General features: G+C 36.1%; 1 protein-coding gene across 3 annotated transcripts in view; it reads right to left on the bottom strand.

The window, feature by feature from the left end:
• The window catches only part of LOC106073702 (low-density lipoprotein receptor-related protein 4-like), a 90,457-nt gene that overhangs the window by 26,168 nt on the left and 40,724 nt on the right, over nt 1–23,565 (bottom strand). For all 3 annotated transcript variants that reach the window (XM_056043603.1, XM_056043605.1, XM_056043604.1), the window contains exons 3-23: nt 20,516–20,626; nt 19,548–19,661; nt 19,017–19,133; nt 17,930–18,055; nt 17,329–17,439; nt 15,344–15,460; nt 14,567–14,683; nt 13,510–13,635; nt 13,279–13,404; nt 12,059–12,289; nt 10,956–11,112; nt 9,989–10,206; nt 8,253–8,429; nt 7,891–8,016; nt 7,152–7,360; nt 5,997–6,184; nt 3,996–4,197; nt 3,704–3,893; nt 2,388–2,513; nt 1,466–1,603; nt 678–847 (exon numbers count right to left, since the gene is read on the bottom strand). In XM_056043603.1, coding sequence (XP_055899578.1) covers nt 678–847; nt 1,466–1,603; nt 2,388–2,513; nt 3,704–3,893; nt 3,996–4,197; nt 5,997–6,184; nt 7,152–7,360; nt 7,891–8,016; nt 8,253–8,429; nt 9,989–10,206; nt 10,956–11,112; nt 12,059–12,289; nt 13,279–13,404; nt 13,510–13,635; nt 14,567–14,683; nt 15,344–15,460; nt 17,329–17,439; nt 17,930–18,055; nt 19,017–19,133; nt 19,548–19,661; nt 20,516–20,626 — 3,197 coding nt within the window. The remainder of the gene's footprint in view (nt 1–677; nt 848–1,465; nt 1,604–2,387; nt 2,514–3,703; nt 3,894–3,995; nt 4,198–5,996; nt 6,185–7,151; nt 7,361–7,890; nt 8,017–8,252; nt 8,430–9,988; nt 10,207–10,955; nt 11,113–12,058; nt 12,290–13,278; nt 13,405–13,509; nt 13,636–14,566; nt 14,684–15,343; nt 15,461–17,328; nt 17,440–17,929; nt 18,056–19,016; nt 19,134–19,547; nt 19,662–20,515; nt 20,627–23,565) is intronic.

The raw sequence follows: 23,565 nt of genomic DNA, 5'->3' as shown, positions 1-23,565 counted from the left end.
GCCTTTTCATTTTGGCTTTAAGACGTGCCAGGTTAAAGAGCCTTCCATCGGATCTGCTATGGATGTATATTCCGTCTTCCAGGGATTTAAAAGCACTGGATAGTACGACTGAGAAGAAGATGCCAAATAGTGTAGGGGCCAGTACACATCCTTGTTTTACACCGCTCTTAATGGAGAATGGCCTGGAGGAAGAACTTTCAAACTGAACGGTGCCCTGCATATTTTCGTGAAAAGCTGACACTAGTTTTCTTAACTTATTTGGGCAGCCGATTCTCTCTAGTACAGCAAACAGACCGCTTCTGCTAACAAGGTCAAAGGCCTTAGTCAAATCAATAAAAGCTATGAAGAGGGGCTACTTTTGTTCTCTGCTCTTCTCCTGTAGCTGCCGCAGAGAGATCCTGGCAGATCGTGTTTATCCAGAGTCGCAGTGTGGCTTTAGGGCAGGTAGATCTACAACAGATATGATTTTCTCTCTGCGGCAGCTAAGCATGAAAGTAGCGCTATATAAAAGCCATCATTTATTTATTTATTAAGGAGAGAAAGAGTTAAATTAGTTAATTGTGTATCATACTAATTGAACCCAAGTTGTCATGTTCTTTAAGTTAGGGGTGTCACTTAAGAAACAAACAAGAAATGTAACAAGATTTACAAAAAAATTCTTAGTTGCTGTAATTAACCTGTATTCTGTTGTGGCCATCATCTGTCCAGTAGAGCTTGCGTCCAACAGAATCCACAGCTAAACCATCTGCTGTGTGGATGCCATGCTCTATAATCTTCTCCACATTGGAGCCATTCAGATTGGCTCTGGAGATTTTATCTAGCCAGGTGTCGGTCCAATACATTTTACCTGTGAATAATACATTCGTTTTAGAATTGAATACAAATACTTCCCTAACCTCATTATTAATTTAAAAAGAAATACAGGTTATCAAAAAAAAACAACAAAAAAAAAACAAAAAAAAAAAAAACTATTAAGAAACGCTTTACAAACAAATTTAACAATTAGATAACACTAATTAGTAGGCTTAGGACTGATTATTTTCCCTTGTTATGTTCAGAGATTTGTATATTTGAAAAAAAAAAAATTCATTTCGAAACATTATTATTGAATTGTTCTAAACACTGTATTACTATAAAGCCAATTCTTTTTAGATACCAAGGTTTACTATTAAATAAGAACAATTTGATATAAACTTTGTCACATGTAAATTAGGAGTGCGTCTGGTGTGAATGTACACTTTGGTTTCTTATAGTTATAATGTTTTTTGTTTGGTGTAATGCACAAATTGTAAGACAAATTTCCATACGGACAATAAAGATTATTATTATTATTATTAGTAGTAGTATTTTTCATTAAGATTTGTAGTAGGGTTTGAACCCTCTAAATTATTCATGAACCATAAATGCCTGACAAATTTTTGACTGTTTGAATGTTTCTCCTCGAGTAAGTAAAACACTGGCTTACCTTCTACCACATCTACATCGATGGCTATTGCATTCTTCAGATCTCCAACTGGTATCACCACATCCATAAAGTATTCCACTTCCAGAGAAATTTTACGAATTTCCTGCCGCCTTGTAAAAATCAGAAAGTTCCTCATTTCTAAAAAGAAAAAGGACCCATGGGTTATAGTCAGTGACCTCAACACAACTTTGCAGATAAACTTGCTAGAGGAATTTTAAAGTTGAAAACTATATCAACATAATGAACAGGTGTGTGTGTAAGGTGAACAGGTGTGTGCATAAGGAAATCAGGAGATCTTTGCTTTAAACATTGCCAACAACTTTAAGTTGACAGAGAAAATATAAAAAAACAAATGATTGAATCGACTTTGCTTTTGTCACTTTAAAAAAAAAGAATCTTCTGGGTTTTATTGTTAATATTATTCATTTGAATATTCACCAAAATCTTTACAGATTCTAAGAAAATTGTTTTGAAAGCATAAAAATCAGAGTGCCATCGACTTGAACTGATAGGAAACCAAATAAACATTTCTCTCAATATAAATACATTTTTAAACAGTGCTGCGTAAGACAAGGTCAAACATTTCCCTTCTAGAGCTACCAGCTTAAAAGTAAATTTTGATGTTTCCAGCATCAACAGATAGCATTATAACAATAATAAGGATTGTCTTGAGAGTCTGAAGATCAGAGTTAACAAGGATTGTGTCATGTGTCTAACACTGAATAACCAGCTTTTCATCCCCTTTAGATAACATGTACCCATTTGAGCAAGGGGAACTCAACAAAAAACCACTAAGGAATATCAGCATATTTAAACACATAGATGTTCTATTTAAATACATAGATGTTCTATTTAAACACATAGATGTTCTATTTAAACACATAGATGTTCTTGTAAAAACATTGAAAGTGTCCTCACTAACCAGACTGACACTGTTTACCATCACTGCTCATGATAATTCCAGTCGGACAAGCACAAGTGTGACCTCTTGGGTTAAGAAGGCAGATGTGGCTACAACCTCCATTACCCTGGCTGCATGGTGTGACAACTGAAACATCAAATGGAGAATCATTCTTTTAGATATCAAACGGATGTGCTTTTACACATTTTATGACCAAAACAAAATTATAAATATGAGTCTTAACTAAAGATTTAGATCTGTTGTAAATAAATGTCTGTGTCACAATACATTGCATCTTTAGTTTATTGCCTTTGTTCCTTAAGAAAAAAAAAAAAAGTTCCCCTTTCAGACCATGGGGTCTATTGGGCAGATGATATTAAGGTCATCTGTGTTTCTTTGGCCAACAATAACAAGCAGGGTGTCATGTGGCCAGCACAACGATCAACAACCTTCACTTCCTCCAACTAAAGTCAGGTACCCATTAGAGTTGGGTGGACTCAGGGGCACCCTAAAAATCCCAAAATTCAAATCCCAGTCTTCACCAATATTCGAATACAGGACCCCAGGTTCAGAAGCCAATCACTTAACCACTCAGCCACTTCCCCAACCCCTGTTTCTTGAAATTATGCACTACATGTGGCACAGTTGTGTAAAGGGCTATCAAACTTAATGCCACCATTTCACAGGGGATGAAGAATAATAAATTAAAGAATGCAGCTCACATTTACTCAGCAGAAGAGAGTGTAGGCAGGAAGGATGCCTGCTACTTGTCACAGTTATCCAACATAGGACTCATCATTTTGAGATAAGCTTTTAAAATCTTATAAGATAATATTGTTATAACCCTGCCATGCACATCACCATTCAAGCTAGTGCAGAAGGTGCGCACTGTTAGAGACTAGACTAGAAAGGAGACATGAGAAGATAAGGAAGTTCTGCCCAAGTCTAGAGCTCATGAAGAGGCTCAAGGCAGATGTTCTATATATTGATGATGTCCCCATGTAAATAAAAATCTTTATCATTGAGCTGCCTCCCTTAGGTTATTACAATATAATTTTATTGGTTAAAACCAATAGAAATTCTGTTTGACTGCAATTGACTTTTGTTCTGTTATATTTGAAACTCATGGTCGACACAAAGACTACCAACTATAATTTAAATAAGTCAGTGACCCATTACAGTTTAACTTAGCCAAAAATGTAAAAAAAAAAAAAAAATAATAATAACAACCCTGGTCTCTATTAGGATTTGAATTAAACACTTTTAGCTTATTCCCACAAAGCTCTACCATTCCACCATCATGTTTCAAATTTCAATTTTAAAAATGTATCCCTCACCTGGTGACCTCTTCCGGTGAAACACCTTTAAGTCCATGATTTGGCCAAAGCCTGAGGCCACTACACCTTGCGTTCCTCCAGTGGTCTTATCCGCGTAGTGGATACTTCCTGTGTCCCAATCAGTCCAGTACACAACTTGACCAAAAACAGTGACTCCAAAGGGATGTTGAAGTCCAGTGGAAATGATTGCCTGTTTAATATTATTGGAAAATTAATTTAGAAAAGTTAAAGGTTAACTTTCATTAAGCTACAGTGACTTATGTCCCCTTCTGTTGATGCCTACAAATCCTACCTTTCTGTCCCCTCCACTCAGTGTGCAGGACTCCAGGGTCCGTGTCCCAGCATCTACCCAATACAAGTGGTCAGTTTCAAAATCCAAACCCAGTCCATTTGGCCAAGTGGTGTTGCTTCCAATGATGACCTGCCTCTCAGTGCCATCCATGCTAGCACGTTCAATCTTGGCAGACTCACCAAGTTCAGTCCAAAACATGTATCTGTTAATAAAGATAACTAAAATATAAAATATTTTGGTCCAAAACATGTATCTGTTAATAAAGATAACTAAAATATAAAATATTTTGGTCCAAAACATGTATCTGTTAATAAAGATAACTAAAATATTTTGATCCAAAACATGTATCTGTTAATAAAGATAACTAAAATATTTTGGTCCAAAATAATATAAATAATACCCACAAGTAAACAACTTAACTTATCTTAAATAAAACAGACATTGCTTCAAAAAAGAAGATGATTACGTCCTAAGCGTCATGCATGTTAACCAATTAATTAAATTCTGCCAAGTCATTGGTTTTCCTGGCTAGCTCAGGCAACCCATTCCATGCTCTAATAGCAATAAGGAAGAAGGAGCATTTGGACAAATTTGTCCTAGCATAAGGAACGAGGAATGTGCCTTTATCTTTGTGTCTTTCTGAGTATTTTATTAGATTTTGTATTTGTTTTTGTATTTGAAGATTATGGTTCAGTGTTAGATGTATAATTGCTACTTTACTTTTGAGTATTCTATCCTGATGGCTTTCTAAATTGAGTGATTTTACTAAAGGTGTTACTCTAGTCGAATGTGAATATTCGTTTGTTATGAATCTCACTGCTCTATTTTGTGTCTGTTCCAGTTTCTTAATGTTTTCTTGAGTTGAGGGGTCCCAAACAGAGGATGCATATTCTATTATTAGCCTAGCCAAGGTTAAATAACATTTTAGTTTTATTTCTTTTCATCATCATCCTCTTTCCTTTGAGTTCCTCACAGAACATTGGGCCTCATTTAAAACACACCACTCTCCACAGTCTCTTGCTAGCTTTTTTGTATGGCTTCCTAGCTCTTTCCTGTCTTCTCTGCTTTATTTAGTATACTGCGTCCCCATGTTCTTTTTGGTCTTCCTCTGCGTCTTGTTCCCTGGGGGTTCCACTCCAAGGCCTGCCTAGCTCTGTTGCTGGTATCTTTTCTAAGGGTGTGATCAATCCATCTCCACTTCCTCTCTAGGATCTGCACCTCTATATTTTTCTGCCCGCTCATCTCCCACAGTTTGGAGTTTTCTACTTTGTCGTACCAGTGTATTTTAAGGATATTTCTCAGAAATCTGTTGATGAAGGTCTGCACTTTTTTTTTCTTTTAATAAACACTAATCTTTTGTTTTATTTTTTTATAGTTTCATCAATACGGGGATTCCTTGACATTTTTTTCATTTATTTTAACACCTATTTATTTTGCATATTTAGTCTGTGTAACTTGTTAACTCTGAACAAGATAAAAAAAAAAGTAAAGTTCCCCTTTCAGAACTTGTGGTCTAAAGGGCAGATATGATTCTTTGGCCTACGGTTAACGAGGGTTTCATGTGGCCAGCACAACGACCAACGGCCTTTACTTTTCCCCAACTAATGTCAGGTACCCATTAGAGCTGGGTGGACTCAGAGGCGCCCTAAGATCCCAAAATTAAAAATCCCAGTCTTCACCAGGAATTGAACCCCACACCTCGGTTTGGAAGTTAAGCGCTTTACCACTTAGCCACCGCGCCTCCTAACTCTGAATAAGATATTTTAGTTTTTTTGTTACTCTTAAAAACTTCAAACAATTAGATATAAAACTGAATGAAATGTCTTGAAAAATTTTTTGGAAGTTCATGTAAATATTCTATAACATAAAAATAAGTTTTGCTTCCTAGAGGTAAAGAGAAGTCCCACAAAAATATGTTTTGATATTGATCCTAAATCTAGTGCCGGAATGTTTTTAATGTAACAAAAATTTATTAATGTAAAGACAGCAAGTCTAACTAACCCTCTCTGTGGATGGACCACAATGTCACGGGGGTGGTCCAGGTCTCTCCATATCAATACAGTCCTCAGTTTGGTCTGCGTTGCACACACTTCAATGCGGTCATTACCACTATCAGTCCAGTAAAGATTCTGGGCCGCCCAATCAAAAGAGATGCCAGACGGTGAATCAAGACTGGAACTAGCAATAACCTGGTCAAAGAGAAAACAAAATGTGAACACGACTTAGCAAGTTTCACAAACAAATAAATAAATAAATAAATAAAATAAATTATAGCTTTTATATAGCGCTAATTTCATGCTTATAGCATGCTCAGAGCGGTATGGTCTAATCTCATTTGCGGACCGGTGGGGGAGGGGGTATCTAGGAGAAGGTTTTTCCATGCTGCCTTTGGGCGCTCAGTAAACACAACTCTGCTCGAGTCGGGTGTCGAACCTTGAGCCCCCTTCATAGGTAGCCTAGGCAAGCCAAGTTCAAGCGTACTTAGCCTTTTGACCACGCATCCCATCACAATAACTATGCACTTATTAATGTGGACAATGTAAAGGAATTGCCTTTTGTTGGACAGCAACTATTCTATATGGGAGACAACCATATACCAAAGGCAATCTTTCTTGGCAAGCTTTAAGCAGGATGGTGTAGCAGAAGTGACCGCTTTCCCCCTCAGACACTTAAGACCAGCTCAGACACCATTCGGCCATAATTGGAATTGAGATAAAAACACCTGGTAGCAAGGGGCTTCCAAAAGAGACACAGCTGGAGATCTCTTACAAAGGTTGCTAGGATTTGATTTGTAAAATGTTTTACATGTTTTGGATGTTCCTACAGAGTTGAAGATGATTTACTTCCTAGTCGAAACCACCTGCAGGACTACAAGGGATGGTAGCAGGCAGGGTTTGAACCCGGGAACATCAATAACTCTGAACAACAGTCCAGCGCGCAAACAGCACGACCAGGCAGCCATTCTAAGAGTTGAAACCCAAAGGAAAGCTTTTAACAAAGACAGATATAGATGGCCATAGAAAAATTCCATAGACCACTGGCCAACAGCGGTTTTGTATGCATCACAATATGTAGATCACAGTTAGGACTACTTTGCCTACTGAACTCCTTATTATTATTATTATTATTAATGCTGATATAGAAAAACCCAAAAACCTTTTCATTTTTGCCATCCCATGAAGACATGCCAATGCTGTCAGCCCCAACATCAGTCCAGTAAATGGAGTCTGTAATGCTGTCAAACTCAACCCCTACAGCGCTCTGGACTCCACCCAAAGGTATAACCACATCCATGAGCTCTCCAACATCGAGAGAAATCCTGCGGATGTCAGACTGTGTCGAGAACAGTACGAAGGTGTCCATAACTGTAAACGAAGGTTGAGAGAAATTATAAATGTGATCTATTTATTTTTGTCTTATAATAAAGACACTAACATTACAACATAGTAACAACTAACATTACAACATATTAACAACTAACATTACAACATAGTAACAACTAACATTACAACATAGTAACAACTAACATTACAACATTGTAACAACTAACATTACAACATAGTAAAGAAAACAGTTTTTTTTAACAATATTAAAAAAAAAACTATAAAACTTTTTGGTTCTTTTCATATAAATACAAACATGTAATATATTTTAAACTATTATTTGTTACAATTAATTTTTCCTCAAAAGTCATTTTAACAGGAATAGGAGTCTAAAAAAAAAAAACAAAAAAAAAAAAACAACAAAAAAAAAAACAACAAAAAAAAACAACAACCCCCCCCCCCCCCCCAAAAAAAAAAACAACAACTTAACAGCCAAAATCTTTGAAATTGCTTATCATTCTTCTGATAATACAAAGTTTATATATTTTCTTCTAATACTACAAGACGGTCACCTTCAGCACAGTTCTTTCTATCTTTGTTAAGAACTAATCCAGTTGGGCAGGAACAGGTGAAGCCACTCTCATTGGGCAGACACAGATGGCTGCAGCCTCCATTATTTGCACCACACAGGTTTTTGGCTGAAACATAAAACACAAGTAGAGGAGAAGTAAAAATATGCAGCCAACAGAACGTAGGCCTGGAATCAGGTGCACCAATCAAAAGAGAGTATTTTCAGGTGGCTGGCAAAGTTAGGCTAGACATCTGGTTAAAGACCTGATGAGAGTTTTTAAAAAAGTTTTCAGCCCACCCCCCTATTCCAATGTTGCCCACATTCCCAATCCCTGAAACATTCAAATCTAGGTCTTATTTCTACCTGGAGGCTGTCTCTGCGGGTGGAAAGTGTGGATGTCCATCGGGAAGAAGAGACTGGACCTGATGGTCTCAACACGGCTGCCACTGAACTTGTTGGCTTTGTTGATACTCTTAGTGTACCAGTCAGTCCAGTATAGCTCATCCTCAAATATGGTCAGAGCGAAGGGATGAGGCAGGCCTATGGATGTAAGAACATGATCAATAGTGTAAGCCAGCGAAGAAGTTAGTTGTATCCATAATAGACATTTATTAATTCATAGCTCCAGAAGCTTCTCTAAAGATGAAAAATTAGTATCTGTAAAGATGAAAAATTAGTATATCTTTGTGATAGTAGAGGAATTTGAGCCCTGAATTGTTGTGTTCGGACTGAAGAACAAAACCACCATACAGCCAGTACAGTACTTCTTTTTCTTCTTCTTCTTCCTCGTTCTCATTGTTATGTTGGAGTGTTCATATGACTAGACCAATACATGAGATGCACTGCGCAGTGGTTTCCAAATCAGGGAGCTCTCCATATAGTTTTCTTTCTATTGGGGGCCAATGTCTTATACGGGCCTCTTCGTAGAGAGAGCAGTTTTGGAGGACGTGGTCGGCATTTTCTGGTGATACTCCACATGGGCAGATTTTAGTGGTTCCCATTTTGAGCTTCCGGTACATGTGTTCAGTACAGTACAAATTGAAAGAATTTTACAAATAGGTTAGATTTACTTAATTCTTTCAGTGAGGCATAACTCTCAGCAAGTAACTTGGAATACAATGTTTGTTTCATCATCTTTATAATGTATAAACTTATTATTTCTCTCTTTTTTTATTTTTTTTGCAGGTAAGAGTGATGGTTCTTTGTTTTGGTTGTAAATTGGATACAGGACCAAGATGTTTTTTAAAAAAATGACAAAATTGTGTTATTGGTACCACTTTTTAGTTTATATCACAATTTTTTAGTATATTTTTCCTTTTTTATAAAATTTAAAGTGATTAATAGAGTTAAGGTTTGTGATTTCTCAATATTTAAGAATGAAATGTAGAATTATAAGGTTATATCTTTCAATTTATCATTTTTTCAATTCTCAGTTTAAACTTATTAAAACAAATATTGTCTAAAATAATTTATTTCATGTATTACACTTTTGTTGCCAATTCATTTTCCTTTAAAATCAAATCAAATATGTTAGGTTATATAATAGAATAAAAACGTTTTCTTAGTTATAGTAAAATTTTGTTTTTGTTCATCCTGGAAAATTTTTTTTTCAATCAAAATAATAAGCACTGAAAGAGTTAAAAGTAGAATTGCAATCTTTGATGATTAATGGTTTAAACTATCTCAACACATATTGCAATCTTTGATGATTAATGGTTTAAACTATCTCAACACATATTGCAATCTTTGATGATTAATGGTTTAAACTAGCTCAACACATATTGCAATCTTTGATGATTAATGGTTTAAACTAGCTCAACACATATTGCAATCTTTGATGATTAATGGTTTAAACTATCTCAACACAAGGCATATTGTTAGACTTAACGGAGAGAGAAAAAAAAATGTTTAAAAACCAAACAAAAAGTTCTAAAGTTTATCTTTGTCAAAACAATCAAATAGTCAACATCCATGAAATATAGAATTAGATTAATAACAGAAATAAACTGAGCTGCTTGGTGGGTTTTTAATGAAAAACATGGGCCTAATGAAAAATACGAAAAGAAAATTTAAAAAATGTGACTACTATAATTTCACACCTTCACTGATGACAGTCCTACGCTGAGTCCCGTCCAGGTTGGCACACTCAATAACGTGGTGCTTGGCATCAGCCCAGTACAGCCTCTCTGCAGCATAGTCCACAGTCAATCCATTTGGCCAGAACAAGGATGAGTTAGCCAATATCATCCGCAGGCTCCCGTCCATACCAGCTCTCTCTATCCTTGGTGTCGTCCCCCAATCAGTCCAGAAAATTTGGCTGTCAACAAACAAAGGGGAAATTTTATTTAAAGTTAGAGAAAGAAAAAAAAGTTTTTATACCGGATCAAAGCAAAATCTTTTCTTCTTAAGTATATAAAAATTAAAAAATTACAATAATCACTACAATATGTTATTACAAAAGGAACTTTGGTGGCTGAGAGGTACAGCGCTTGGTGAGTTTGATTCCAGGTAAAGACTGGAATTGTGAACCTTAAAATTCTTAGAATATCCTAATCAAATGGGAAACTGACATTAGTTGGGAAAAGTAGTTGGTCATTGTGCTGGCAACATGATATAGAAGAACTAATTACCATTCGACAGCTGTGTTTTGTCAGATACTTATCCTGAATGGATCGCATGCCAAAAGATGGTCTTCTTTGGTGAGCTTAAAGGAGGAGGGCGTAACAGAGATGCCCATGTAAGCACTTTAAAAATCAACTCAGACGCTATTTCGCTCTCACTGGGATAGAGGAAAGTAGCCGGTAGCAGATGGCCTCTGAAAGAGACAAAGGCAGTTGGACAAACATTTGAGACTCAAAGAAAATCCATTATTTAAGACAGGCACAGAAAAGAAAACGTAAACAGACTGCAAGCAGACAATGGCTTTGTCTGCCCGAGATGCAGGATAATATGCAGGTCACAACTGGGTAGTCATGTGAAACACTGCACTCATCCTTTAATCTGTGGAATCAAAGTCATTGCCATTAGGTTTATAAAGCATGTAAGAAGCATCTAAAATGGACTCACCCTTGTCTTGGGTGGGCAGCTATTGCTCTAGGCTTCTCCAAATTTTGCCACAAGATGACTTTCCTTGAAGATCCATCTAGATTCGAGACTTCTATCCTGGACGTACCAGCATCTGTCCAGAACAACTTGTCATGGATCCAATCAATAGCCAGTCCACCTACACAATAAATACACATTTAAATAAAACGAAAATGGACATTTTATCTCCGGAAGAACAGATGGCTGGCTTCAGTTCTTAAAATTACTATAACCCATCTCATTAACCAATTTTCTTGTCTCTCTAGAGCTCAGAGGTGTAGCTAGGGTGGGGCAGTGGGGTTTCCAAATTTTTAAGTCCTCCCTGGACCCCACTTGAGGAGGGCCCTCAAATGAATGTTCTAAATTTTTTAAATATTAAATATTATGCCACTGCCACGTAATCTTGCTATTCATGTGGAGTCAAAAATACTGAGAGATGATCTAGATGCTGCAAAGAAAGCATGACGTGAGACAATATTAATGGATATGTGATATTTTAGGTTTTTGGCCCATCAGCACTATTTAGGCCATGTCATGCTAATATCATTTGTCACTTGTACATTAATTACCTCCCCAGTAAACAACAGTATTATTCATTAAAAGAATAATAATGATTTTTAAAAATTTTTTTACTTAAATACTGTATCAATTGGAATTTAGACTTATAAATATATTTAAGTACATTATCTCATGTCATGATGTCGAAATGCAGGGATCCCTAAAAACGCCAAGCCCCCCCGGGCCCCAAATGCCTAGCTACACCACTGCTAGAGCTCTATGTAGTAGTTTTGCAATAGTCAATGCAGACATTGTACATTTCTTCAAATCTCAGTTTAAGAATATAATCCTAAATTAAATGTATATAAAATGTGTAACATAAAGCAAGACAGAAATACATTGAAAGAAAACTACATCATGCAAATGTATTTATTTATATGCTCCTGTTTCTGAAGAGTCTGTAATACATGACTCTATCTAAACTAAGTGACTAAAATGTTCTACTAAAATAAAGAAGCACAGATCAAAACATTTATTTTTGTTTGAAAAAATAGTGAATTAAAATATAAAATTAGGTCACAGCAAACCTGGATTTTCCAGGCCATCGGATACTATATCCATAACATTGCTGCCGTTGAGATGAGCTCGCTTGATGACATCCAGAGTCACGTCACTCCAGAACACCAAACCCTTCTGGTGGTGGAAGTCCAAGGCAATAGCATTCTGCAGACCTTGCAAAATGGACGTGTAGTCAGTTTTGTCAGGAGTAACTCTTCTGATGTCCACTCTGTTGGCGAAGATCAAGTAGGCCTCACCACCTAGTATGAAAAAAGTGAAGCGTCAAGAAGTCTTCTGTCAAAATGGCATGCACTTTAGACCACCATCTGAGATGAACTCCATTGGTAGCAAGGATGTAATAACCTTCACTGCTGAAGGGATGTAAGAACAACAAATAGTGGGAAAATGAAGCTGAAATGAACATGATCAGAACCATGTTAAAACAACTACATCATCTCTGTTGTCAATGTCATAAAAAAAAGGGGCAGGTAAAAACTGAACATGTGTGTGTGTGTGTGTGCGCGTGTGTGGTTTTCGGTCACGTATATTAAATATTTCAATGCTGTGTATTGGGGGGGAGGGGACATTTTAAAGTGGGTCGTTCCAATTTAAGTCAAAAGTCTATGTCAGAGAACATTATGGTGGACTTGGACTTGGTGAAAAAAAGGGGGTTTCAGAGAGAGAGAGAGAGAGAGAGAGAGAGAGAGAGAGAGAGAGAGAGAGAGAAAGAATGAGAGAGACAGAAAAAGAAGGAGAGAATGAGTGGGAGGTTTCATTTCGTTGTACAAATAGAAATAGCTTCACAGGCTAAAAAGTATATGAAGGGGGAGTTAAAATGTGGCCAGTTTATTGGATTTAAAAAATAAAATAAAAGGAGGGTATATTCAGGCCATAATAAACAATATCAAGCCTGGGATGAAATCAACAGGCGTAGCCGTATGTAAAGCTTGTATTAAAATAAATATATCCTATGTCTTCATATACATTCAAAAAGTATTATTAATTACAAAAATGGAATGCAAAGTTGTGGCTCCTTGGTCTAAGGAACAGAGCAGAGTGTTTAATAACAGAAGACTAATGCCTGATTTATAGATGCAACTGTTTCCACAGTACGATTTTTCATATACTTTCAACAATAATCAACAGATCAAGTCATTTTTTTTTATTTTCTAAAGAGATCAGTACATACGTAACTAGCATTTTATCCTAATGGTTTAACTTAATTCAGCCTGACCCATATTTTACTCACCTAAAGCCTTACATCCTCTGCCGTCAGGTTTAAGTTGATAACCAGACACACAAGAACACTGGAATGAGCCCTCAGTGTTTCGACAGATTTGGCTGCAGGCTCCTTCCAACGAGCATTCGTCAATGTCTGGAAATTCAAAACATGAAAAGTAAACTTTGCTTTGCAACACAGTGACTAATGGTTAACTGGCAACTTGAGCTACAAAAAACATCTAAGACGGGGGTACGTTACCTCTGCAAATAGTTTTATTGTCTGCAAGCTTGTAACCAGGATGACACCAACATCTGGCTCCGTGAGGCGTGGGCTTACAGTTGTGTGAACATCCGCCATTGTTTACAGCACATGAGGTCACATGATCTAAACACCAATAACAATGATAACAATGAAACAGAGATAGAAAAGGGGGGGAGGGGAATACATGCCATAAGTGGATCTTTCAATATTGAGAAGTAAAGAATCAGATACTTAGTGAAAAAAAAAGTTTGGACATGAAAACAATTTGTTAAAAAAATATAACTGGGCATTTGGGAAAACCTTTGATTCCAGAATGTGCAGTGAAAGATGAAAGACAACTAGTGTAGTGATACGGCCTTCCTTGTCCTTGACAGGCCAGAGAGTCTATGGCATTACTATTCACCTTTATGTGACTAGAATCCCCTACAGCATCACCACAGGGTCATAACATGGCGATGATCATCCTGGGGTTTATTTAGACCAAAATCGCAATGATATACGAAATGGAGAATTTAAGACTTATAGACCCCAATTTGAATGTTAATCATAACAAGAATTACAGGCAAAATTTTGTGTAAGAATTCATTAGAAATGTGAAGGTATTTTGACAATGTGGCCAAGTGAAGACACAGACAAAAAAAAGTGACTGTATTTTGACAATGTGGCCAAGTGAAGGCACAGACAAAAAAAAGTGACTAAGTATTTCAAATAATACAGAACTATGCAAGGTTCAAGGTGGCAATGAATCACCAAGACTATCAAAAGAAGACAGAAACAGCAACTACAATCATCTTGAAGTCAATCTGAAAGGGAACAGCATTAGCTTTGCTAAGAGTGAAATGAAAGGGCTGGTTTGGATAGTTAGCTGGCTGCTCTCCAATGTACAGAGTTCAAAATAACAAAATAACTAATTCCCTGTAAAAAAAAAATATTCAAGAATTTTATCAAACGCTTCAACATTTATGAAGTTATAATTGGCAAGGATAGATGCTAAAGCAGGAATAAATGACTGCTATAAAACTAAGCAATAAACATCATTACTATCATGGCCTACCGCAAGAAGATTCATCAGAGCCGTCCTGACATTCATTTCTGCCATTGCAGACTTTGTGAAGACCAAGACATTTCCCACCGTCACAACTGAACTGATCTGAGCGACACTTTTTGGGCCCTGGAAAATGTATATAGGGGCAATTAGTATTATATTCACAATGATATTACTGAGGCTGAAAGAAAAATTTAAGCCTTTTAGAGTAAATGCCACAGATAACTGCTGGGTATTAGATACCAAGAAAAAAACAAACAAAAAAGTTTGTATTTTTACAAGTCAACACTCTGGCTGGCAAAAAGAAGGAACTCCTCAATACTGTGAAGAGACAAAAACTGAGCTGGTTCTGTAATACTGTAATATATGACTCATTTTCAAAAGTCTTTCTTCAAGATACAGTGGAGACAACATGAAGAATGGGTCGTCCAAAGAAAAGCTGGCTGGATAATGTTAAAGAATGGACCGGCCTCACTCTTGATATTCTGCTAAGTACTGCGGCTGACCGGATAGAGTAAACGGATTTGGTTATGCAAACTGTCACAGCACCGCTACAAGTATAGGGCAGCTCAAGTAGTGTTTAACATGTTTAAGTTGATGGGTGTTATATAGCTAGCACAACGACCAACAAGTTTGTCAGATACTCATTAAAAGTTGGTGGACTTGAGAACTTTCTTAAATAGAAAATAAAAATTCTAACTTTATGAAAGTAACCCTACAACTATCCCTTCTGCCATAACAAGATTCTAGTCATACTTTTGAGATGAAAATGTAACTAATACTCACTGCAGCCTTTCTCATCACTATGGTCAGCGCAATCTTTCTGGCCATCGCAGCGGAGCTTCTTGTCAATGCAGAAGCCACTGTCACAGCGAAACTGCTCAGAAGTACAAGGCAACAGAGCTGAAACAGAAATTCTGTTTCTGTCAACAAAATCAACATAACAAAAAATGTAAATATAAATAAACTAAATAAGTTTTCATATTAATTTGTCTTTTAAACCAGAAATAATTTTAGGCTAAGATCTTCTTTTCCTTTATTTTACATATACAACAAATTGTGGATGTGTGCATATTTTTTAGAAATCAACACCATTTGACCAATCTTTATGAAAGTCTCTGTCTCTGCGACAGAACGCCGCATGAGGTTTGCAGGACATGTTCTGCGACAAAATGAATTACGCATACCAAGAGTTGCGATGACATGAAGGCCAATACGAGGAAAGCACAAACAGGGACGTCCTCATATTATCTGGCCCCACACCTTCAATGAGGACCTCAGAGCAGTGGACACCAGGTGGGAGGAGGCTTCAGACATTGCCAATGACAGAGCTTTGTGGAGACAGCGCTGGAGGACCAAAGTCTAAGTAAGTATGAAAGTCTGTATGAATATTCCAGACATGCTTGCAGATTTTGTAAAGTATGTCAGAACTCCTGCGCCACCTTCCAGGAGACAAAAAAAATTTAAAACATTTATTGATTTTTTTTTAAACTTTTACCTCGAAGACTGTTTCACAAATTAGAAAATCCAAAGCAGGATGGCAACAAAGCAGGATGGCAATTGGGCCACACAATGACCGGCTGACCACTTTGAAAATGCAAACTATAAGGTCATATCACAAGGTCCTCTGGGCTCACAAAATCTTTCTGCATGGAACAGTTACAGGGAAAAGAAGGAGAGGCAGAAAAAGCGATGGAAGAGCCTGTCATTGAAAGAGATTCTAGCCAGGGCAAAAACAAAGAGAGACGATCATGTGTGGTGTCGCAAAGGTCAAAGAACCTAAGGGTTAGGTGAGGCCATATATTTCTGCTCGTTTTAATATACAATATTAGTAAACCATTTGGATCCTCTTTTATTACTTCAAGTTATCTAAAGCTAAAATTAAAGACTCTAGAATGAAGTAAGAAATAGTTTAGTTGTATCTTGTTTGTAACACCGTGACCCCCAGCAAACAGTATATAGGCCAACAATTTATCTAGAAAGATGTTCTACAGGGATCATGTGTTAGGGTCATGAGAGGGGTGGGTGTGTCCAACAAGGGCGACAAGAATGAATGGTCTGCAGTGTATTCAACATCTTGACAAGATCTGAAAGGGGATTGTTGGGATTGGGGGGAGCAACAGGTGGAGACAACAGGTTACTTTGTAGCAGCTGATTTCACAAATGTGAATTCATGATGGCCACTGTTGACTCAACTGCTAAATATAGCTTACTTTTTATCAGCTAGAAAATAGGATGAAAAAAAAAAGCAACAAAAAAACAGGAGAAATGGGAAAAACAAAAAGTAGTTGAAGTGGGAAAGAAAATCACATTTTCCTGGTTTATTTTTTGAATGACCAATTAAGAAAAAAAAAAACCCAGTAATATGCAAGCCTAAGGGGAAGAATGTGGAAGTAAGGGGACATAACCAGAATACAGAGCAGTGACAGAAGCAGGGATACTAAAGCAAGAATATGGGACTTTGCTGGTATGCAAAAATTAAAATTATTTGAAGACAAAATTCTATCCCATACTGTAAGGGTTCCATATAAGAAAAACCAATCCCTTTTTAAAAAAATTTCTCAAGGACCATTTCAAAGACACAGAAAGAAAAAAACTGCCAATTAGAGAAGCACTGGTACTATCATTGCAATAACCATATCTTTGAAACCAAAATACTCACTACAAAAATGATAAAAATATATATAATAAATATATGTATATAGATAGATATAGATATTTTAATAGTGTTTTATATTTAGAGTAAGACTGATTTAATTTCTGTTCCTTACTGCAGTTGGCCTCATCCGAATGGTCATCACAATCAAAGTCGCCATCACACCACCAGCTCTTGTTGATACAGATTCCACTGCTGCAGTTGAACTCTCCCCTCTGGCAGTTCCCTGAGGCATTCATTAGGATCATCATTTGAATAGGGAAATGGGTGAAAAGTAACAATCTTCCATACACAATCAAAGTTAACACAGTTCTAACCCATAGGCCAAGATATGCACAGAAATGATTAAAGAATAGTTCATTATGTCAAGGATACAAATACTGAATGACCAAATACCAAGCCAGTATGAATATAAATAACTATTAAGTTGTTTTAAAGTTATGAAATTAGATATCTATGGCCTTCTTGGCTGTCTTCAGTCGTGAAACGACTATGGATCATTTCATATCAATGAAAAGAATGCGAATGGTTGGAAATATGTCACCCACACAGCCTTCCTCCCCTTTCAATCTATGTAAAATAAGATGTGATATAATTATTCAAAAACGTTTTATTTTATTTTATCATCAAACTCTTTTCTGAGGTTTGTTTCTTAGATTTTAAAGGAAAGTTGTATTTTTTTAATGTAACTTTGAATTCAAAAGCAAAACACTGACCACATCCCGTTTCATCTTCTCCATCTCCGCAATCATTTTCATCGTCACAGAGAAACTCACGTCTGATACACTTAAAAGTTGATTTACACTGGAACTCTTCTTTGTTACACTTTGGACGTTTCTCATCTGTTAATTGATTTTTTTTTACATGAAGTATTGAGATACAAGTATTAATAATCTTGTAAAATGAATTATAAATGAAACAAAACTTTTTAATTTGCTTCATTGAAATTGCTCTCCTTTCAGTGGAACTACCACAAAGTCATTCAAAGGGAGACAAATTTCTGATGCCAAACAGTTTGATTCTTTTACATTTCAGATGTTCCTTCAGAATTGAAGTTTATTACATCCTAAGCCAAACTTTCCCCAGGATGGAAAAGAGGCCAGTGTACAAGGACCATCAAGAAGACAGTTAAATTAAATTAACTTATAGCTTTTATATAGCTCTACTTTCATGCTTATGGAATCTTCAATACGGTATGGTCCAATCTCATGTGTGGACCAGTGAGGGAGGGGGTATCTGGGAGGTTTTCCGTGCTGCCTTTAGGCGCTCAGTAAACACAACTCTGCTCGAGTCTGGTGTCGAACCTCAAGCTCCCTTTATAGGTAGATTGGGACTAGCCAAGTTCAAGCATATTTTGCCTCTCCACCATGCATCCCAGTTCAGAAGGAATACCACATGACCAGGCCATAAACTATTTTATTAGCATTCCTAGCTATACCTAGAATAAAATGGCAATAAAAAGCATAACTAAATTCATAAAAATGTATGCGTGAATACTAATTTTATTATATTCCATAAAAAAAAAAAGAGCTTTACAAAAATAAAAAAAAATTTAAAGGATTGTGTGTAAAATAACACCCCCAACTAATGTTGAAAATAACATTTATCAGCCAGGAAAAACATTGATTTGGCAGAATTTAAGTCATTGGTTAACATTAATGACTAGATGCATGACGCCTAGGACGTAATCATCTACTTTTTTGAAGTAATGGCTGTATTTCATAAGATAAATTAGGAGGCTGTTTTCTTTTCTGATGAGTGTATATGTAAAAAAAAAAAATGAAGGGCAAAGTAATAACCTACCACATTCCTGCTCATCACTACCATTAGCACAATCCGGTTCTCCATCACACTTCCAGGGTTTGGAGATACACGTACCATCACCACATTGGAACTCTTCCGACGTGCATTCATTGTGAGCTGGGTTTGATAAGAACAGGAAATCTTTATACAAAACTGACAAAGTTTACAAACAAGATAAACAAAAGAAAAAGACAAACAGAAAATTGAGTAATAGATTAATTACTTTTTTTAACATTTCAAAGTAAAGAATTCTTTTGCTAATTTGCTTTTATTGTAAAAGAAGTGATATTGAAAATGACCTAAACAAATATTGAAGTTGTCTAAGCTTTAGAGATAAATATGTAGAGTGTACTGTGAAATACAGTTCCTTAAGGAGGTATTTTATTAAATTTGCTGTTACATAACCAAGCAAAAAAAAAACAACAAAGAGCCAAATGTTTATAGGTTTTATGATTTATTGATGCTATGCAATCTGCTCGGATGATAGCTCAGCATCGATGTTTAACGACAGTGCATCTTGACCTCACTTACTGCAGTGCTCATCAGAGCTGTCCTCGCAGTCATCTTCACCATCACACTGCCATTCTTTGGGAACACAGTTGCCGTTGTTACAGAGAAATTCATCATTGGAGCAATTACGCTGAGCTAAAAATAGTAAACAAAACAAACTGATAACTGTCATCAACACTTTTTAATCTTATGAATGAATTTTATTCAAATCTAAAAACAAAAATAAACATAAAAACATTTTAAAAAATCATTAATACAATCACAAATAACATTCTTCGGAACTGTGCTGTGCTGGCTGGTTAGTTACATGGTACTAAGAATCTTGATGGTAACAATAAAACAGTTGTTTTGTGCCTAAATTTATGTTCATTTTATGTATATGTATGGTCTCACCATATCACATAAGTATAAAAAACAAGAAGGACGATTACAAAATTAATTTTATTACCAACTAAAAAATTATCAGGGTAAGTGAAATAAGGGATAACAATGTTCACACAAGTTATGCTTCACACCGTAAACATGCCGCATATCAATGTTTTATTTCATCATAATGGCAATGCAAATATAACTCCTCTTAATGGCTCCAAATGTTTATTAGATTAGCTCCGTTTTAATTAGATTTTAATATTTCTATTCAATTTTGTGTTTCTGAATTTTTTTTTGCTGGCCAAAGCAAATGGCTTTACAATAATGTTACCATCAGCCAACATATTATATTTGACTAACAACAGAAATTGTATTTAAAATGTAGAACCAAAAGATTGATGCAGGCACTTGAGTTCTTTTCTGTTATCTACCAAGAAGATCAATGCATAGACCAAAACATGCATATGAAATAAGCTTAAATAACCGAGTTAAATATAATTAAATGACAAGCCCACCAATTAAGACATTTTTTTTTACTAAGCTGTGGTTATTTGACTGTAAGGTAATTTTACATTGAAAAACAACTTTTAAACATGGTTTAAATAAGAAAACATCCTTACGGCAACTAAGTTCATCCGAGAGATCCCCACAATCGTTGTCCTTGTCACACACCCACTTCATCTGGATGCAGTGGCCATTACTACAAGTAAAGTCTGTCTCTGGGCATTTCTCTGATGAAAAAAAACAAATTTGTGTCTTTGTTTTAAAAGCACATAAGCATTTTCTATTCAAATCAAAATGTTTTGTGTCAAATACAAGTTAATAAGAAACATGGGAAGAGAACATTGAAATAGACAACAAGCTTCTCAACAGATTTGTCTAAAAAATTTTTTTTCTTATAAAAGAAGGTTTATATCTTGATTTTAAAAAGTAACTTAAAAAGTGTTGTTTTTTTTAAAAAGACAACTACTTCTTTATGAAGCAGACAACTTTTAGTAAGAGAGATTATTTTGCTCTTAATAACTAATGTGATAGATTTAAAAAAAAAAAAAGGAACATTTTTTATCTCCCCTTGGGGAAATACAAATCCTGATTAGGCAAATGTATGAATCTACAATTCTAATGATAAGACTTATACAAGCCTGTGTACAAGATAGAGACTGTCTAGACCTTCAGACCAAATTTAATTTTAAGGAAGATTATAATTTGAAAAATCATAACAATCAAACCAGAGTATTTCCTAGCCTATTAGCTAGTAATTTTTTATCTTAAAGATATATATAATCTGTCAAACTTCTAGGAAAATCGTTAGAGCCATTTTCAAGATCTGTGTCCGCCCACCCACCTTCTACACATGAAGAATTTGCAAGCTGAAAAGAGGAACAGTAACCTTAATCCTTTCATTCCTATTTTCCTAAGCACAGTGCAGAGATAATTTTATAGTTATTCCTTAGTCCCCACTGGATACCTCTTTACAATTCTTCCTTTATCATCAAACATACACCAAGTTTGAATCCTTCTATTAAAACTCTCAGAAAAATAACATAATAAATAATTCAACATGAAATTCAAGTGTTTACATTAGCCCCCAAACTGTTTGGTCAGGACTATTTGTTAAGGTCTTGAGAGAAATGTGCAGCTTGTAAGTCAACAGACTGTTTTTTTTTGTTTTTTTTTTTGCTTGATAGCCTTGAGATAATGATAATGGCTTAGACAGAAAGTGAAACCAATGCCAGAAATTGTCCGCCTTGTTTAAACAATCAAAACATTGAGGTCAAGATGACTTAGTTCAATCGCAGGTTCAAGATGCTGTCAGGACTTTGGTTTGAGAATTAGCTATGAGCATTTTGCTGCAATGATTTTGCTATCAGGATTTTGGTAAGAGGAATTTACTATCAGGATTTTGGTAAGAGGAATTTACTATCAGGATTTTGGTAAGAGGAATTTACTATCAGGATTTTGGTAAGAGGAATTTACTATCAGGATATTGGTAAGAGGAATTTACTATCAGGATTTTGGTAAGAGGAATTTACTATCAGGATTTTGGTAAGAGGAATTTACTATCAGGATTTTGGTAAGAGGAATGTACAATCAGGATTTTGGTAAGAGGAATTTACTATCAGGATTTTGGTAAGAGGATTTACTATCAGGATTTCTCCTATCATCACAGCTGGGTATAGTTTTTTTAATTACTTGTGTATCTGGTGTGTGTGTGTGTGTGTGTATTGTAAGCCTTACATGCATGCATTTCAAACTTTAATCCAACTGCCTCAAATCTGTTGGTTGAACGACTGCGGAGATTGGATTGAATCCGTATTGCTGAAAATTACCACCACATCTACCAACAACTTTTTAGCTTTGTGCAAATGACCCAGATAGCCACATTAAAGCCAAAACCAAGTTAAGTATTGGGATTGGGGACGGTAGGGGGGAGGGGGGACAGTTAAGGGCGGACTGAGTGTTTAAATCGGCCAGGGCATTTCTAAACAATCTGGCCCACAAAGTGTGTATCATGTGACTGACATCCATTTCTAGGTCTGCCTGTGCTCGAAATCCTTCTGTTAAGTTTGATAATGTATCGATAACTGAACGCATGCATTCAACTCTGTATCTTTTAAAGAACTATAGTAGGCCGTATGTTGCTTTTTAATCGCTAAAAATGTGTGAGCCCTAAAAGGTTGAAGCCTACTAGTAGCACTGTCTACGGATGTAGACTATTACATTATTTCGGAAAATGTGTTAGATTAAATTAGCATTATACTGTAGAGTTTGTAAAAAGATTAAAAAAAAACAAAAAACACGACCCTCAGAGGGCACATTTTACAAGAAAATATTATTATTATTAACAATTAAATACATTCTATAGTGGTATTCACGAGGTCCTTTAGGTGGCCCTACCGGCCCATTTGGGTACCGGCCCACCAGGCATTTGCCCTAATGCCCATATGGTCAGTCCGGCCATGTGAAGAGTTTTATTTTTCTTACAAGCTTAGGATCGCCTTGTTAGTGTCTCAATCAGGACTATTCTTTACAGATCTTTCAGGTCTATCAATAGCCATCCACAAATCTATTTTCAAAATAATGGTGTTGAATTAAAATATTTCCTTCAACAGCTAAGGCAGATAATTTTACAATCAATTTTTAAAAAAAGATCCTTTCAGTGTTGTTAAATCATGTTATTTAAATGTACAGCGTGTTGCATGAAATATTGCTAGTCCAACACTGACATCATTCCTTGAGTAGATCTAGTAGCATTTCTGACACAAAACACACAGGAACAAGAATCTAGACCAGCGGTTCTCAACCTTTTATGTTAGGCGACCCTTTTTTACAATCCCCCACTCTGCAGCGACCCCCCCCCCCACACACACAAACACAGCAATAGAAGAAAAGACAAAAACAATCCATTTTTTTCGATGGTCTTTGGCGACCCCTGGCAAATCGTCAATCGACCCCCAAGGGGGTCGCGAACCACAGGTTGAGAACCCCTGATCTAGACAGACTGATTGATTCGAACTGGGAGCCTCAGTTTATTTCTATCTCCAAACCATTTTTGAATATAAAAATAGTGTTGGAGAATCCCTGACCTAGATCCTCAAATCCTCCACGACAAGGCGGGCATGCGAACTTCTGCTGAAGAAATTTGATAGAACTGATATAATCTCGATGT

The sequence above is a fragment of the Biomphalaria glabrata genome, chromosome 10 (genome assembly GCF_947242115.1).
Source record: "Biomphalaria glabrata chromosome 10, xgBioGlab47.1, whole genome shotgun sequence".
In the NCBI taxonomy this organism is placed as follows: Eukaryota; Metazoa; Mollusca; class Gastropoda; family Planorbidae; genus Biomphalaria; species Biomphalaria glabrata.
This window is presented reverse-complemented; position numbering and strand designations above follow the sequence as displayed.